General features: G+C 40.5%; 1 protein-coding gene across 2 annotated transcripts in view; it reads right to left on the minus strand.

The window, feature by feature from the left end:
- Positions 1-19,740, minus strand: part of foxp4 (forkhead box P4) — a 167,479-nt gene that overhangs the window by 51,450 nt on the left and 96,289 nt on the right. For both annotated transcript variants that reach the window (XM_088337790.1, XM_088337789.1), the window contains exons 4-5: positions 10,690-10,812; positions 3,567-3,710 (exon numbers count right to left, since the gene is read on the minus strand). In XM_088337790.1, the coding sequence (XP_088193916.1) occupies positions 3,567-3,710; positions 10,690-10,812 (267 nt within the window). The remainder of the gene's footprint in view (positions 1-3,566; positions 3,711-10,689; positions 10,813-19,740) is intronic.

Genomic DNA, 19,740 nt, shown 5'->3' on the forward strand with positions numbered 1-19,740 from the left:
ACGTTCTTAAGTGCGTAGTATTTGACCACCAGATGGCACTGTTGTCCAATGTGAACGAAAACCAGTGCCAGGAGCACAGCGTAGCAGCAGGATCCCTGGTAAGGGATTCCACCATCTAAAAGAAATACATGTATTTTCTTGTATTTTGCCTAGTATTCAAATCAAGTTTTTTGTGAGTCGCTAAATATTACACACTGTCCCTTTAAAATATATTTGGACTCAATATCCCCAAGCAAACTAAAACTCTCCCTCAAGTGCAGACTGGCGTGTCATGGTGCGTGTCATCGCACTTGTCTACTTGTTACAGGACAACAAAAACCTGAAAAGTGGGACAGCGCATCGGTGGGGGAGAATGGTGCTGGGGGGGTGGGGGGCGGACGTCAAAAGAGCAAGTCAGCCTCTTCTCAAACATGGCAGCCGACCACGACTGCTTTGCTTCCGTCACGCTCGACACGCTCGACAGGGGGGGAGGGTCCTTTTCTTCCACGGGGAAGGCGAAATTCCCAAGCACCGTGGCGACCTGCGCTTGTTTTATTTATTCTTTGGATTTTCTTTGTGGTCCAAAAACATTCAAGGTCAAAGCGCCATGACTTTGCTTTACGGTAAACTCGCATATATGCTGGTTAATGGGGACCAGAAATGTTACGATATGCAAAAAAAAACATCTGCAGCGTAGAGCCGCCTTTATTTGGAACAGCCCCCGCTTGCAGTGATAGTCAACCAGGGATAATGGATTGCGGCCACGCGGTGCTGTTCATTTCAGGCAGAAAGAACGGGAAATAAGCTGCCTTGCGTGACACAAATTTGTTTTCTCGCCTCTGCCCTCAGCAATAATCGACCGAGGATAACGGATCCAAAACAGTACAACTAATTTGGATGGATCACAAGAATGTCGGTATTTAGCTGCCTTTATTTACTCCGTTATTCTTCCAGGTGGATAGCGTCCGAGAGAGAGGGGGACATAGGCTTGACGGTATCTGAGCCTAAATAATCAACCCGTTGGGTAAACTAAAAGGCCGATTACCGTGATATTCCCAAATATCAGTGCTGATAATCAATCGACCTCCAGTAAAAAGAGAAAAGGGGTTGATTTTGACATCAGCTATACAGGTTGGCATTTATGTGAGAGTGAGAAAGCGGGCGCAGGGGGTCTTCGGGCGTTTGGCGGGGTTAATTGTCAATTAAAAGAGAGGAAGACCCCCTCCTACATTTCCAACGCTGAGGTTTCACCTCAGGCTGGTTGGTTGTTGCAGCCGTGCAAATGAGGGATCCGGCAAGGATAAACTAGGATGAATATTCATAAACGGGAAGAAAAGACAGGAAAAAATATTGGAAAAGAAGAAAACATGTCTTCCATTGGAAGGTAACTCAATACTTGAAAGACTGTTTTCTGACTTAACTATATTTTTCCTGGTATTTTAACTCAATATTTGAAATCTATTTTTCTTAATTATATTTTTCCCAGGGCAGCACGGCGGGGCAGTGGTTAGCGCGTGTGCGGCACAGTTCTGAGGTCATGAGATTGAACCATCCTGTGTGGAGTTTGCATGTTCTCCCCGTGCTTGCGTGGGTTTCCTGCACTTCGGTTTCCTCCCACGTTCCAAAAACATGCATGTCAGGTTAATTGGCCTAACCAAATTGTCCCTAGGTATGAATGAGTGAGTGAGTTGTCTGTCTCTGTCTGACTGGCTGGCAAGCAGTTGAGGGTGTCCCCTGCCCACTGCTCGAAGATAGCTGGGATGGGCTCCAGCACCCCCGCGACCCTACTGAGGATAAGCGGGGCAGCTAATGGATGGATATTTTTCCCATGATCATAATTTAATAAATATATTTCTTTCTGGGCAGCACAGCGGCGCAGTGGTTAGCGCATGTGCGGCACAGTTCAGAGGTCATGAGATCGAACCTCCTGTGTGGAGTTTGCATGTTCTCCCTGTGCTTGTGTGGGTTTTCTCAGGGCACTCGGGTTTCCTCCCACATTCCAAAAACATGCATGTCAGGTTGATTGGCCTAACCCAATTGTCCCTAGGTGTTAATGAGCGAGTTAGTTGTCTATGGGGTGTCCCCTACTCACTGCCTGAAGGTACCTGGGATGGGCTCCAGCACCCCCGCAACCCTTCTCAGGATAAGTGATGCAGATAATGGATGGATGGATATTTCTTTCTTACTTACCTCTATTTTTCCCTGTATTTTTAAGTCAATATTTGAAATATTTTTTTTCTGACTCAACTACATTTTTCCACTCTTTTTAACTCGACTTATTGTGTAAACATAAAATAAATATGCGTATTACAATGTCTTGCATTGGGATTTAACTTAATATACAGTAATCCCTCGGTTATCGCGGTTAATGGGGAGCAAAATCACCCGCGAAAAGTGAAAATCCGCGAAGTAGCGACGCCCCTTCAAAAACGCCTAAAAAAAAATAAAATAAATTATTATTATTATTATTTTTTAATTATTTTATTTTATTATAAAAAAAAAAATGGGACCTGCGAAGCTCTAAACCCACGAACGTGGAACCACGAAGTAGCGACGCCCCTTCAAAAATGCTTAAAAAAATGTTTTTGTTTTTTTTAAATTATTTTATTTTATTATTATTATTTTTTAGACCCGCGAAGCTCTGAACCCGCGAACGTGGAAACGCGAAGTAGCGAGGTCCCACTGTATGACATTTTTCGTACGTAATTTAATATAATATAATATATAATAAATATATTTCTTAACTATATTCTTCCCTGTATTTTCAAGTCAATATTTGAAATACTTTATACTATATTTTTTTCCCTATTTTTAAATAAACTTATATATTTAAAAAAATACGCATTTTATTAAAATGTCTTGTTGTGCTTCTCTTATTTTTTATTTTTTTGTAAATTTGTTCGCTTATACAACTATATATTTTTGAATTGTTTTTGCAGAGAGGAGCTTTTTCTTGTTTATCTTAATCATTTTCCCCTTTAACTATACTGTTTAAGGAAATATTGCAGATCCATGCTGCAAAAAACACCCATTTACAATTTTTCAATATACAACAAATATTCTTAGAAAATATAGAAAAATATTAAAGGTTAAAATTAAGAATATATTTTTTCTTTTTTTTTAATGTCACCTTATTTTTGTAGACTGGACCTTTTGCAGTATATAAGTCAATCCATTTAATTTTTTGATAAATATATATTAATATTGTTAAAAATATGTTTTAATGTAGTCAAATTACTATTTATCTATTCAACTATATCAATGTGAACTGGAGCCTTTGCAGATCCATAAAGAGAATAAAAGACAGTTGGAATTTGAAACCTGTATCGTAATATATACAAATTAATTGAAATGTAAATTGTTAACAGACATTTTGCAATGAAAAGCTTCAAGCAGCTGTTTTTCAATCATTTTCAACATGTATTTGAATTCTGTTCTTCGTTATGATAACTGGATTGTTCTACGACGAAGAGAATGCTTCTTAATAGGAAGGAGAGATCTATTTTTCTTAGCCAAGACGTGTGTGACATTGGCATTGACTATGATGTGTTTAAGGGCACTAGTACATCTGTGCGCTTTGCGCTCACCTCTTTAGCTGCCTGCTTCCCAGCTTGTTGCTGTTGTTGCTGCTGTTGTTGTTGCTGTTGCTGCTGCTGTTGCTGCTGCTGCTGTTGCTGAGTCAGCAGTTGCAGATGCAACTGCTCCTGCTGTTTCTTGTAGTACTCCTGCAGCTGCAGAGGTTTGAAAAGAAACATGTTTGCCCTTTTTTATATAAGAAAACAGTGTGTCATTCTGATGTAAACCTTTTACACGGGGATAATGGATCACAACCACACAGGTGGTGTCCGTTTTAGTAGGAAAGAACGGGAGAAAAATGTAACCCCTCGGCCCCAGCTCTAAGCAATAGTCAACTGAGGATCATGGATCATGGCCAAAACATGGCAGTACATTTTAGGCGCATCACAACTTCTTTTAGTGGCCCGAACTGAAAACAACAAAGGCTATACCAGCGTTTGCTCTCAGCAATAGTCAACTGAGGATAATGGATTGCGGCTACAAGCCTGCATTTCTTTTTAGTCAGGCCAGAATGGCACGCCTCTTGCCGGAAATGCCTTCAGCTGGTCTTCATTCATAGTAATATGGGATTGGGGATAATGGATTGCGGCTGCACTAGTGACGTTCACTTTTTGGCGAACAGACCGGCAAAAAAGAGCCGCAAGGCCCGACAAAAGTGTGCTCTGCTGGTCTCCACTTGCAACAATATGCATTTACTTATAACGACTTCGGCCGTTTGAGTGCAGGTCACTTGTTGGAGGACAGAGCAGCTAAAAAGAGCTGCTCTGCTGGTCTCCACTTGCAGCAATAAGAAATCACTGATAATGGATTGCAACTACTTGAAAGCAGTTCACTTTTTGCTGGACAGAACGTCAAAAAAGAGCCATCAGTCCGGACAACAGTGTCTTCTGCTGGCCCTTGTTCACATCGATTAGCGATTGGTGATACTAAATCACGGCCGTTTTGAGTGCAGTTCACTTTTTTGTGGACAGAACGGAAAAACCCGACAACGATCCCAACAATAATGTGCTGTGTTGGTTTCCACTTGCAGCAATATGCAATCACTGTTAATGGCTCGCTGATGCCCAAGTGCAGTTCACCTTTGGTGGAGAGAACAGCTAAAAAGAGCTGCCAGACCCAACAAAAAGTGCTCTGCTGGTCTCTACTCACAGTGATATGAAATCACTGATCATGGATTCAAACTGCTAGAAAGAAGTTCACTTTTTGGTGGACAGAACAGCAAAAAAAAGCCACCAGACCCGACAAGAAGGTGCTTTGCTGGCCCTTGCTCTCATCGATGAGCAGTTGGTGATAATGAATCGTGGTTGCACGAGTGCAGTTCACTTTTTGGTGGACGGAACGGCAAAAAGCCACCAGGTCCATCGGAAGTGTGCTCTGCCGATCCCCATTCACAGAAATATGCTATCAGGGATAATGGAGTAGTTTAGCAGGTCAAACTGAAAAATGATCTGTGAGTGAGTTGCCGCATGCCACTGACTGCCAGGTTGAAGTGAAACCAGGATGGCAGATGTCTTTTTTTCTTCTTCTTGCATCCCTGGGGTGTCTTAGAGTGAGTGTGCCTCCCTCCCAGGGAATTGCACACAGATAGTCATTATCTACACCACTTATTCATAAGATCACCGCAGGCGGCGGGGGGGATTGCTGTCCCAGATGACACCGGCCCACTCCAACACACGTTATTTATTTTATTTTTGCACTTCTTTTGCGTTCCTTTTTCTCATGTTAGAGAAATCGTCTTGCCGTAGTTCGTTGCATCGGTAAAATTGGGTTCTTCCGCACAGCCTTAAACCTTCTTAACTGTGTATTGTTGATCTGTTGAATTAGACTTTTTGCATTTTTTGTCATATATATGTATAATTGAAGTCTATTTTATTTGAGGTCAACTGGACTGTTTGCAATATGTAGCAGGAAAACAATTTTAATTTAATGAAAATATTATAAAAAGTAAAAAAAAAAGAAAAGAAAGATGTCTTGTTGACGTATATATATATATATTAGTCTTTTTTTGAAAAAAAAAAAATTAACTGTTAAATTAACTTTAAAAAGAGTGGAAAAATATATATAAATAATAAGATATAAAATAAATATAATGTAAAAGATAAAGTAATTTACAAAATGTTAGATACACTTTTGAAAATAATCCTGAAAATAATAATATATATAAATATAGAATGATGAAATATCAAATATTACAATAACTATATAAATAAAATGACTAAAAAACCTAAAAATAATACATACATTAAAAAAAATTAACTATAAAATGGAAAAACATGTAGTTATACATACATACATACTATACGTAGCCATAATACAATACAACTTTTACTTATATCTGTACATTCGAGGAAACTGCGGGTCAGATGTATCGACATTTCGTTCTGTATACACGTGTACTAGAATGACAATAAAGTAGATCTGAATCTTAAAAAAATAAGATAATGTAATAATACTATATATATATATATATATATATATATATATATATATATATATATATATATATATATATATATTACATAATACGCTACTGTTCAAAAGTTTGGGGGTCACCCAGACAATTTTGTGTTCTCCATGAAAAGTCACACTTTCTTTGAAATAATTATCCATCCATCCGTTATCTGCACCACTTATTCCCAGTAGGGTCGCGGGGGTCTGGAGCCCATCCCAGCTATCTCCAGGAAGTGGGCAGGGCACACTCATTCACATTTAATTTGGACTGGCCAAATAACCTGACATGCATGTTTTTGGAATATGGGTGGAAACCGGAGTGCCCGGAGGAAACCCACGCAAGCGCAGGGAGAACATGCAAACTCCACACAGGAGGTTCAATCCCATGACCTCAGAACTGTGTTGCACATGGGCTAACCACTGCTAAAAGGGTTTAAAAAAACAGAAAGTATAGTTGAAACATTGAGACAGCTAGAAATGACAATTTTTCATCTAAAAAATAATTGTATTCTTTAAACTTTGCTTTTGTCAAAGAGTGGAAAAATACTGAACGGTAGTGTCAATAAATTAAAAATGTAATCAATCTTAAGCAAAAACAATGAAAATACTTTGCCAATAAAAATAAACACTTTTTCCCCCAAAATACTTTATCCAAACTTTTTTCATAAATGCACAATTATCCACCGATCTCCAAGAAGGAATCGACCTCACGCCATATTCACTGCAAGTCGCTTCCGTCAACCACTACACCATCGATCCCGAAACCCTCGAGAAGGTCCCCAAAAGGGCGGCGCCGACGAGCACCGGTGCGCGTCCCGGCCGCACACTCGTGTTCACAATGGCTCATAGATTTGGCCGCTCCATTAAGATTACAATCTGCCGTACGAGGGGGGGGGCGGCCACTTTGACCACGACTGCGTGCAATAAAGTGTGGGCAGTTTGTCTTTGTTTCACGCCGCATCGAATGTTCAAAGAAGCTTCTCAAAAACGAGAATGACTTCCCGGTCCTCGCCGCTTCCTTTTGTGCACAATCTTATCCCGTCCTAGCTTCACTTTTTGCATAATTTACTTTTGCATTTCAACAATGGCGTGCTTTCTTATCTTGAATTTGTTTTAATGGAAGAGGGAGTCCGTTCTTCCTTTCTCTTTTTTTTTTTATTGTTCCTTAGGCGGAGGGTTAATATCTCTTTTCTGCCTCACTAGTCGCGATCCCCTTTTGGTGGTGGAGCCAGTTGAGGGAATAATTAAGTGATAATTAAGCTCTTTTAATGATTTGATTCACTGGCTTTTCAAAATAAGAGCGCAGGAGTGAGGCCCTCACCTCGCCTGATGATTACGGAGATGACAATGCCGCAGTACAAAAAACAAGAAGAGGGAATTACGGTGATGTATTGGAAAAGAAATAGAACCTGGGGATTTTTTTGCACTTTTAACTTTCCTTCCTTCTGCTCTCTCTTTCTTTCTTCCTTCCTTCTTTCCTTACCCCATCTCTCTCTTCCTTCATTCATCCATTTAGTCCTATCTTTCTTGTTTGTTCCTTTATTTTTCTTTCTCCCTGTTTCTTCCTTTCTTCCTCCTTCCTTTCTCTTTCTCCCATCCTTCAGCTATCTTTTTTCCTCTTCCTTTCTTTCTTCCTTTCTCCTTCGTTTGATTCTTCCTTCGCCTTTCTCTCCCTTCCACCCCCCCTTTTGTCTCTTTTTTGCTCTTTATTTATTCCTTGTCCTGCCCTCCTTGTGTCTCTTATTTTAGCTTCCTTATTCGTCCCTTGACTTTCCCTCTCTCTTCATTCACTCCTCGCTTCGTGTCTCTTTTTTCCTTTCTCTATTCCCTATTTCCTCTCTTCTTTTCTCTCTTCACTCTTTCCTCTCTCCCTTTTTTCATCCATCCTTTCCCCATCTCTTCCTTCATGCTTTCCTTCCTTTGTCTCTCCCTTACTTTCTCACACTATTTCACTTTTCTTTCTTCCTTCCTTCCTTCTTTCCTCATTCCTTCCACTTTCCTTTTCTTTCTCCCCTTTCCCTTTTCTTCCTCTGTTCTGTACTTTTTAGTTTTCTTCCTTCCTCCTTAGTTTGTTTCTTCCTTCGCCTTTCTCTCCTTTCCTCCCTCCCCCCTTTCTTTGTATCTTTTGCTCTTTCTTTATTCCCTTTCCTCCTTCTTGTCTCTTATTTTAGCTTCCTTTTTTGTCCTTTGACTTTCCCTCTCTTCATTCACTCATTGCTTCATGTCTATTTTTCCTCTTCCTTCACTCATTCCCTCTTCCCTCCCTTCTCTCTCTTTCCACTCCTTCCTATCTCCCTTCTTTCATCTATCCTTTCCCCATCTCTTCCTTCCTGTCTTACTTCATGCTTTCCTTCCTTTGTCTCGCCCTTACTTTCTCACACTCTTTCACTTTTTTTTCTTCCTTCCTCCCCTTTTCCTCACTTCCCTCTTTCCTTCCACTTTCCTTTTCTTTCTCCCCTTTCTCCTTCCTTTCTCTCATTCGTTCCTTTTTCTGTGATTCCTTTTTCCTTTTTTTCTTTGATTCTTTCTTTTATTACTCCCCTCCCTTCCTTTCTTTCCCCCTCCCCTCCTTACCAACCTTCATCTCTTTCCTCAATATCCTCTCTTCCATACCTTCCTTCCTTCCCCTTTTCTTTTCTTCTTTCTTCTCTTCTCTTTTTTTCCCTCCTTTCCATCCTCCCTTTCTCTCTCTCACTGCCTCTTTACTTCCTCTCTCTCATTCTCTTCTCTACATCTCTTTTATTGATGCTGTCAAATCGCTGCACAAAAGTACACCACTCTTTTATCTTTTCAATAAATAGCATTGGTTAAGTACACCTTTTATGAACAGACACAGTATTTATGTTTATATAGGTTGACGCTTTTCATTCCATTTTACTTTGGAAATTTGGGAAAACGTAGAAACGTATTCTAATTGATGATATCGATTTGTATAGGAAAAAATGCTTTCGGACTTGAACGATTCGGTGGTCGGGAGAACGATACTGGCTCAAATATGGAAGTATCGCTGTAATTGTATATGTTTAAAAGGTGAATCTGCTTAAACATCCGTCCCGTTTTGCCGGCGGGTTATGAAATTTAACGCCCGGCCGATCGTCTCCGTGTGAAATGGCGAGGCCGTCTCCGTGTGAAATTGCCGGCTTGCACTGGCAAAGCAGTCCACGTTGCACTTCGTTTATGTTAAAGCGAAGGCTTTTATGAGCTTGACTCGCGGCCGTTTTGATTTGTGGCCTTTCTTGACGAAGGGAAAAAAGGGGACAAAAGAGGTCGTAAAAAAGGGAGAAAAAGATACAAAATGGAGGTATAAAAGTCACATAAATAAAAGGATGGTGGCAAAATGCTTATCATCAAATTCATTATTTTCTTCATTTTTTATCATCCGGTTGGATTTGAATGATGTGACGTTAGAAACGTATGATACACATTTTATTTTGATTAAATGGACTTCATTTTTTTTTATGTATTGTGCATATTATGTATTTATATTTTTTTCCATGTGCTTTAACCTCCACACCAAAAACAGGTGAGGTATTTTAAAATATAGTTAAAATAGAAAAATAATTGATATAAAGAAAATATAATAAATAACAAAAAGAAAGGTCATAAAACTCGTTTCATCAAATTCAGTATTATTTTGATGGAATTTGATGAAGACTAAATGATTCTCCAGAAAAGTAAATACAGTAGTATATAATTTATATAATAAATACATTTATATAATAAATACATATATATATATATATATATATATATATATATATATATATATATATATATATATATATATGTATATTTTTAAGATACAGTATATTTTACAATATACTTTCCTAATGTATTTACAATTATAAATATATTAAAATTTTTCAATCAATATGAACTGATTTTTTTCACACATGATCGTAGCTGTTATTTTTAAACAGTTTTTATTAGTTTAAAAATATAGAAATACATGAAAAATAAATGACAAACAATAAATCATGGCATAAAAGTCACATATAGAGAATAATACAGCAAAATGCCATTTTAATATTTTGATCAAATTTAATCAAATATTTTTGGGGTATTATCAACTTTTTAATTAACTATTATTATTAACTTTTTTTACATATGCTTGTGGCTCCACACTAGAATTATTTTCAATCATACTTAAAAAAATAAAAAAGTATAGTCAAAAAATTGTTTTAATACAGCAAAATGAATAGTAAATCACAAAAATATACACAATTATGGATAATGCTAATTAGCAAATGCATGACTCTCTTTTTATCAAAATTAGATTTGGAAAATGAAGCCTTTGGGAAGAGCATAATTAATGTGTCTTGGGCAAGTACAGCCTGGTGGCGCCCATCCCTCTCCAGGCCAACTCTAAATATAAATGAATATATATATATTTTTAAAAATATACTAAAAATAAATGTTGAAGTTTCTTAATTTTCAAGATCATGAACTTCTAATAAGCACATTTCCCAAAAGAACATTGGCTTTAGCCAATAGCACGTTTTGAATCCTCACAGCGTTTGTGTGTCGGCGGTTGCCACGGCGACCCAAAATACACCTGAAGCTCGAATGTCGGAAAAGGTGAGGTCACCCAAAGTTAAAATAACAATCTTGTGCGGTAAGAAAAAGAAAATGTTCGTGAGTCAGAATGTTTGCCTTTGTTGGCAGGCGTTTTTTGGCGCTTACCTGTTGTAGCATTAGCGCCTGCTGCTGCTGCAGGAGGGCCTGCAGCTGGGGGGGCGACAAAATCTGTTGCATCTGGGCGGGGGTGATCATCTGGGGGCTCATCATCGCCATCGACACCGGGACCTGCACAAAAACACACAAAAAAATGGTGACATTTCCGGCAAAAATCATTTATTCTGAGTCTATCTCGCTAGCTGTAGAAATGCTAACTGCTTATCAACATATCTAGTTACCTATTTATCAATCTAGATAGCCGCCCATCTATCTCTGAATAAATACTCATTAGCTGTCCATCCAGTTGGCTAAACTAACACAAAGAATCTATTGATCCATCCAGGTGGCTAGCTAGCTAGCAGTTCTTCTATCCAACATTTTTTTATGATTTTGAGCTATATTTCTAGCTAGCAAGATTAACACTAAACACCATCCATCCATTTAGATGGGCAGCAATCCATCTACCTAGCTAGATAATTCGATATTAACGATCTGACCCTAACCCAAGCTAGCTTAATGTTAGACATCCAGTGATCCAGATGGCTAGCTAGCTAGAAATTCGTCTATCTAGCTAGCTAGTTACCAAATAATCTCTCCATCCAACATGATATATAAGCATTCACGTTATATCTAGCAAGCTTGTTAAATGCTAACCCTAATCCATCCCTCCATCCAGATACATGGCAATCCGTTTATCTGGCTAGCTTAAAAAAAGTATTACCCATCTATTCAGCTAGCTAAATAAATCCTAGGCATCTATCGATCGATCCATTCAGATGGCTAGCTAACTGGTAAGACATCCCTCCAATTAACTTGATCATTAATTATTAAGTATATATTTAGATAGCTAGATAAATGCTACACAGTGTCCACCCATCCATCCAGATAGCTGGTCATTAATCTATCCACCTAGCTGTTTTTTAGCGATTCATCTAGCTAGCGGGATAAACACTAGAAATACATCTACTGATCACTCAAGATAGCTAGCCAGCTAACACTAAACTTCATACACCCATCCATCTATTCACCCAGATAGCTAGCAATGGCTAGCTAGATAAATGCTACACAGTGTCCACCCATTCATCCGCATAGGTAATCATTGATCTATTCATCTAGCTGTTTATTAGCAATTCATTTAGCTAGCGGGATAAACACTAGAAATACATCTACTGATCACTCAAGTTAAAACTAAATTTCATACACCCATCCATCCATCTATTCACCCAGATAGATAGCAAAGGCTAGCTAGATAAATGCTACACAGTGTCCACTCATCCATCCAGATAGCTGGTCATTGATCCATCCATCTAGCTGTTTATTAGCGATTTATCTAGCTAGCGGGATAAACACTAGAAATACATCTACTGATCACTTAAGATAGCTAGCCAGCTTACACTAAACTTCAAACACCCATTCATCCATCTATTCACCTAGATAGCTAGCAATGGCTAACTAGACGAATGCTACAGTGTACACCCATCCATCCACATAGCTAATCATTGATCTATCCATCTAGCTGTTTATTAGTGATTCATCTAGCTAGCGGGATAAACACTAGAAATACATCTACTGATCACTCAAGATAGCTAGCCAGTTAACACTAAACTTCATACACCCATCCATCTATTCACCCAGATAGCTAGCCATGGCTAGCTAGATAAATGCTACACATTGTCCATCCATCCAGATGGTAATGAATCATTTGAGCTATTTATTAGTTATCCATCTAGCTAGTGGAATAGACACTTGAAATACATCTACTGATCCATCAATATAGCTAGCTAGCTAGCTAAGACCTCCATTCATCCACCCAGATAGCTAGAAAATCATCCATCTAGCAAGCTAAATATCAGTGATCCATCAGGCCCGATTCATGGTAAATGCATTTATTTGAAATAGCACAACATTTAACAAAAATCTTTTCCCATTTATCACAACTGATTACAATCTGTCGCTAAGCAGAGTTTACGCGGTGTAACCGCCTCCCAGGCTAGTGAGCAAGATGACGAGAACTCAAGTGAGGAGTTTATTTACACGTAGGCGTTCCGCGGGGCAGCTGCTACTTTGTAACACGTATCAAATAAACATTGGGATATGGTAGCGGTGAATAAACATGCCGCTAAAGACTTGCTAGCGCGTTTTGCTAGCGCGTTGTCAAAAATAATTGAGGCAATTTACGATGCAGAACTGCGATAGGCGATTTTCATCTCCAAAATAATAAACAGGTCTTATCTGACTCTATAAACACGTGATTACACGGCCCGGGTATTCCGCAGAAAGACGACGTCCCGGCTGTCAGATGCTGATCTTGAAAAATAAAAGAAAAATGTTGCTAATCTGATTGTAAACAACGCACCTCAAAGGAAAACCTGGCAAAATAACATAGTTGACATGCGAAAATTCACGGACAAAGGAGAGGGAAGGCTAATGAAGAGCAGATTAGCAAAAGGTTGAGTGTAGCATCTCTGTTAGCGTCTTCGGCCGCATCGATAAAGCATTCTGCCTGGCAGATACAAATAATCATGCGCGTGGTGTCGGCGCCGTGGCACTTTAATAGAGAAAGACGAGCTACCGATGGATTTATGGCATCGCGTTTATCTACGGACCGACGCTTGTCATGGCGGAGAGTTAAAGAAGGCCTCGGAACTCAACTCAGTCAAGGAATAACATTTGGATACTTCTTCCCTATTTTATTCCTCTCTTTAATTCTTCCTTCATTGATTACTTTCTCCCTTCCCCTCTCTCTCTCCCTTACATCTCACTCTTAACAACGTCCTTGCTTTCTTTCTCCCTTCCTTCCTTTTCTCCCTCTCATCCTTTTTCTCTTTCCTTTTTTATTTCCCTTCATTCCTATTTTCTCATTCTTCCCTCTTTGCCTCCATACCTTCCACCCTCAGTCTCTTTTTAATTGCCTCTCTCTCTCCTCATTCCGTCTTGTTTTTCTTGTCCTCACTTCCTTCCTTTCTGCGACCCTTCTTCACTTCCTTCCTTACTCTCACCCCATTTCTTACTTCCTTCCTTATTCTCCCCCTTATCCTTTCTTCCTTAATCTCTCCCAATCTTCCACCTTACTCTCTCCCAATCTCATTCCTTCCTATCCCCCTTCTCAGTCTTTCCTTCCTTCCTCTCTCCCTTCTAATACATTTTTTACTCTCTCCCTTCTCCTTACTTTCTTCCTCCCTCGTCTCCTTTATTCCACTCTCTTCTCCTTACTGCGACCCTTCTCACTTCCTTCCTTACTCTCTCCCCGTCTCTTACTTCCTTCCGTCCTCCCTCCCTTCTTCTTCCTTCCTTACTCTCTCCCTTCTACCTTCCTTAATATTTCCCTTCTCCTTCATTCCTTCCCATTCCTCTCTCTCCTTTATCCTTCCTGTCTTCTTCTCCTTTATCATTCCTTCCTTCTTTCAGCTCTCCCTTCACTTTCCTTAAGTCGTTCCTCTCTTCATTCATTCTTTCCACTCTTCCTTCCTCTTCCTTCTTTAGTCTTGCCTTTTTACCTTTTTTACTCTCATCCTGATCCTTCATTAATTCCCCTCTCTCTCCATTCTCCTTCCTGTCTTCTTCTCCTTTCTCATTCCTTTCTTCTTTCTCCTCTCCCTTCACTTTCCTTCATTCTTTCCTCTCTTCTTTCATTCTTTCATTTTTCCCTTCCTTTTGCTTCTTTACTCTCTCCCTTCTCCTTTATCCCTCCCCCTTTCCCTTTCCATTCTCCTTCCGGTCTTCTCCTTTCTCATTCCTTCCTTCTTTCTCCTCTCCCTTCACTTTCCTTCATTCTTTTCTCTCTTCTTTCATTCTTTCTTCACTCCCTTCTCCTTTCCTCTCTTCTTTTATTCTTTCCTCTCTCCCTTCTTCTTTCTTCATCCAAGTCTCTTTGCTTTTTCTTCTTCCAGGGAGCATTAAGTGACTCAACTAATCTGATTTTTGCTAACAACACCAAATTTAAAAATAACACTGAAAGTTGGGTCGTGCGTGATATTGGACTTCAATGAGAAATGGACACAACCATCCATCCATCCATCCATTATCTGCACCGCTTATCCTCAGTAGGGTCGCGGGGGTGCTGGAGCCTATCCCAGCCATCTTCGGGCAGTGGGCAGGGGACACCCTGAACCGGTTGCCAGCCAGTCGCAGGGCACACAGGGACAGCCAATTAGCACGCTCATTCACACACCCAATTTGGACCGGCCAATTAACCTGACATGCATGTTTTTAGAATGTGGGAGGAAACTGGATTGCCCGGAGGAAACCCACGCCAGCACGGGGAGAACATGCAAACTCTGCACAGGAAGGTTGGTAGCTGGATTTGAACCCATGACCTCAGAACTGTGCCACATACGCGCTAACCACCGCGCCGCCGAGCAGGGGATGGACACAACATTCCTAAAAAAAAATAGACTGCACAACTAAAATTGATATTATTTAATTGTCTCTTGGATCTTGTTGATATTGTTCTAGCCAAGTTGCACATCAGGAGAATTACTCAGGGCTGCACTCGGAGTGGGCGGGGCGAGTGAAAAAGGAAAGAGAACGAGATGATGGGTGCCACTTGGCACGGTGCCAGGCCGCCAAATAAAACGCCGCCATTCCTCGCCTTCTGTTTCTGACGCGTTGACATTTGAAGTCGCGGGTGCGGCGCTTATCCCAGTCGTAGCACCTTACCGCGGTTGAGTCGTTAATGCCTGACGCCGTTAATTGCCCCTATAATCTAATATCACAAAGCTCGCTGATTACTGGGGGGGGGGGGGGGGGGGGGGGGGGGGGGGGCTGGCTATTGGGGGTGCCACACCGTGCCAGGCAGTAAGCGAGCGCCAAACAAAGGCGGTGCCATTAAGCGTTTGACGGGCGCCACAAAAGCGCCCGACAATGCCCGATGATATTTTGCCAGGCTTTGTCTCTGCCCGGCGGCCCCCGCCTACCATTTCTCCCCTTTTCATTTAGAGGCTTGAATAGGAAGCGGCAGAAAAAGCGGCCCCCGTTTCCACTCAGACGCTTATTAAATGCGCTTCGTTTTAACCCCCTTCATCGACCCCCCCCCCCCCTTTTTTTTTGTTGCATGTTAATTTAAAAGAGGGAGATGTGAGTGCAGATTAGTGCCAGGATGGCAGAGAGAGAAAATGAGGACGTCGCTGATGGAAATTTAAGAAATCATCATTAAGATGTGTGGTCATGTCTTGCTTTTTCTACCGGTATTCTTATTCTGTTTTCCAAAGGATATTTTAGATATAACTATAACCTTTGGCCTTCTTTCCTTTCTAACCTCTCACCTTCCCTTCCCTTCTTCACAACTTCCTCATTCTTCCCTTTATCTTTCCTTCCTTCACAACTTCCTCCCTTTTTTTCTTTCTCACCTCTTTCTTTGCAACTTCCCTCTTCTCTTTATCATCTCCTTCCGTCGCAACTTCCCCCCTTTTTACCTGTCTTACCTCCTTCCTTCCTTTGCAACTTCCCCCTTTTTTCCGTTTCTCGCCTCCATCCTTTTCTTCCTTGTCAACTTCCCCCTTTTATCTTTTTCTAGCTTCTTTTGTTGCTTCCTTCCTTCCTTTTAATTTTCTTTTATATATTCCTTTTTATCTTCACAACCTCCCACCATCCTTCCTTTACATCTTCCTTCTTTTTGTGGTTGTTTTGCAAATACCCCCTTCTTTTCCTTTTCATTTCCTTCCTTCTTCTTATCCTTTCTCTCATCATTTTTATCCCCCCCATGTCTTTCACTCTCTCTGCCCCTTTTCTTTCTTATTTTCCTTCCTTCCTTTCTTCCATAACCGCCTTGTATCTGACATCCTTCATTTTTATCAATCTTCTTTCTTTCCGTCATCTTCTCCTTCTTACTTCCTCTCATCTTTCCTTCCTTCCATCCATTCATTTATCCTTCCTTCCTTCTTGTGCTCCCTTGGTTTCCCTTTGCCATCCTTCATTTGCTCCTTCCTTTCTCTCATTCTTTATTCTTTCCTTCTTGCTTCCTTTAAAAATGTATATATTTTAGCACGAGTCTCTCTTTTCATTTTCAAGTAGGTCATCCTTCCAATTGGCTTATAAAAATACACGGTAAAGGTACATTCACCTCACACTTGAGTCAAAAATAACCCAAATTGGCCTAAAGCGAATACATTTTAAAACATCTGCAATAGATTCTTTACGCATCCTTTATTTAAAGAAGAAAGCGTCAGGCCTATGTCGGCGTGGCCTATTAAAATGCGTCGCCAATAACCAGATTTTAAAAAAAGAAGTATTTATTACATGTCGGGCTATCACACAGCTCCTTTCATTAAGATGCGGAAATCAGTGAGGCTGAGCGGGCTTGTGCCTCGGGCCCGCCGCTGCCTGACAGGGGTCAACCCCTTGCCAGGGAGAGCCGGAGTCGGGGGAGGAACGAGCGAGGGGGAGGGACGAGGATGCGAGATGGCGGAGACAGCCCTGTCGTTTACAGAGAGTGGAGGAGTAATTAGAGGGCTTGTTTGAAGAGGGAGTTTAACTGATTAACAAAGGAAGAGAGGGAGCGGCGCAAAGACGGAAAATGGAAAGAGGAGAAAGGCGGACGGTCCCCGGAGGAGAGAAGCCGAAAGGGGGGAGACGGAGGGGGGACACGCATGCGGCATCTCAATGAGGGAAGCGTCCCTCTCTTCTCCCTTGATGACTTCCCATCGGAAAGTAGAATGAGGGGAAGCCCCGCTCCACGTCCGATTCCCATATTGCAGCGGTAGCTTCGGCACCGCGACCGCACGCGTTATCTCAGAGGAAGGCGTTGAACTTTCCAGATCTCAAACTTGATTGCGTTGACTTCATTTGCAAAAGCGCCTCCTACAATCCTGCACGGGTTGATTAAACACGCAACCTTATTTTTGCATTTCGAGAGAACCGATTGGGATAAATCTAGCAGAAGTTGTACATAATTCAGTGGCCTTAAAAGAAGAAATCCAACGCCGATCATAAGAACCAGAGTTTCAAACCGCAACTCCAGCCCCAACCTTGTCTTGGATCTTTAAAGTCGGTTTAAAACCCTTATTTGAAGCCCAAACCCTAACTCCTAACCAAGCTCTTAACCCTTGCTCCTAACCCTAGCTCCTAAACCTATTTTGGGAACCTACATTCAATTTAGAAACCTAACATAGAGCTAAAACCCTAGTTCCTACACACTTTTCACGGCCAAATTCAAGCATTTTTATATAACTTTCAAGGACAATTTTCAGGTTTTTTCAGTACCATTAAAAGAAGAAATCCAATCCTAAGAACCAGAATTTCAAACCACAACTACAGCCCCAAACTTGTTTTGGATCCTTAAAGTCAATTTTAAGCCCAAACCCTAGCTTCTCATCCTAGCTCTTAACCCTAGCTCCTAACCCTAGCTCCTCACCCTAGATCAGGGGTGGAGAACAAGTTTGACACAAAAGGCCGACATTTTTAACTGTGAGAGTCACAACACGCACTGAACTGCCATGACAGACAAACACAAACACACACAATTAAAAACATATTATTTCCCATAACACACTCCTCTCCTTAATACAACAAGTATTGTTCTTGTGTTGATTTCAAGGAAAGTGTCCACCCTCAATACACACAAAAAAAACTGAACATGAAACAAGGCAAATAGCCAGAGTATATATGAGTCAAAGAGCCGCATTCTTATTGGCCAAGAGCCGCATGCATCTCTAGAGCCACGTGTTCGCCACCCCTTGCCTAGATCTTCACCCTAGCACCAAATTGTAACCCTGCTCTAAACCTATTTTGGAAACCTACATTCAATTTAGAGCTAAAACCCTAGCTCCTAGCCCGAACTCTGTTTCAACCCACAACCCCATTCTGGAATCCTACATTCAGTTTAAAACCCTAATTTTGAGCTAAAACACCAGTTCCTACACCTAACTTTAGCTGTAAACCCTTGCCTCAACCCAAAATTTGGTGTAATGCCCTAATAAGAGCAGCTAAACCTTAATTTTTTAACACAAGCTCCAATCCTGTTTTGAAACTAAAACACAAGTTTAAAACCCTTATTTGAAGCCAGAACACTAGCCCAACAACTAACCTTAAGAAAATAATTTCAAGCATTTATGAGCCCTTCACCTAAAATGGAAGTACTTTTCAAACCTTGAAAACACAATGTTAAGATGTTAGCATCTTCTAGGATTTCAAGCACCTGTACAAACCCCGATCTACTCTCATTTCCTGAAAATTCAACGAAAATTCAACAAAATAACGAGATGCATACTGTTACAGTCTGGGTCATTTTTTTTTTCCAAATGAATCCAGTTTATGTAAAACAACTTAGAAAAATGGGTCGTATTGGGCTGATTTGATTTGAGTTTGAGATGGACCAAATCCAATCATCAGAATAATTGTAAAGACTTGTTAGGGTCGAGTGGAGGACCCATATGCAGGGAAGCAAGAAACGAGACTGGTCTGCTTGAAAATAATAATAATAATAAGAAAACTTTATATTCAGCTAAATCCTTTTTAGGGTGAAAACAGCATTTTAGAGAAATTTCAATCTGGTTTATGGAGCAACCACAGCAGAGACTGCCCTTGTAAGATTTAGAAACCTGGTGGGCATCTCTGGTACTGTTCTGAACTGGTTTTGTTCTTATCTCACATTTCTTTGTGGGTATGGATGCATGTTCCTCCAGAACCCATGAAATTACAAGTGGGGTTCCTAGGGTTCGATCTTAGACCCAGTACTTTTTAACATGTATATGTTTCCCCTTGGGGATGTCATCAGGAGACACGGAGTGAACTTCCATAGTTACGCTGATGACACCCAGCTCTACATTGCCGTGTCCCCGCGAGACGTAGAGATACCCTTTTAAATTGCATTTCAGATATCAAGTCATGGACGGCAGAAAACGTCCTCCAGCTCAACCAGGACAAAACAGAGGTTTTACCCATTTATCCTGAAAGTCGGAGAGAGAAACTTTGACCTTTAGATTATATTAAAAACGTGAGCTCAATTTAAATTCACAAATCAAAAACAGAACTAAAATAGTTTTTTATCCTCTTAAGAATATAGCCGGAGTCCTTCTCTCCCGTTTAGATGATTGTAATGCCCTGTTCTCCGGTCTTCCC

This window comes from Urocampus carinirostris, chromosome 6, assembly GCF_059441175.1.
Source record: "Urocampus carinirostris isolate Australia breed hairy pipefish chromosome 6, RoL_Ucar_1.0, whole genome shotgun sequence".
Classification (NCBI taxonomy): Eukaryota; Metazoa; Chordata; class Actinopteri; order Syngnathiformes; family Syngnathidae; genus Urocampus; species Urocampus carinirostris.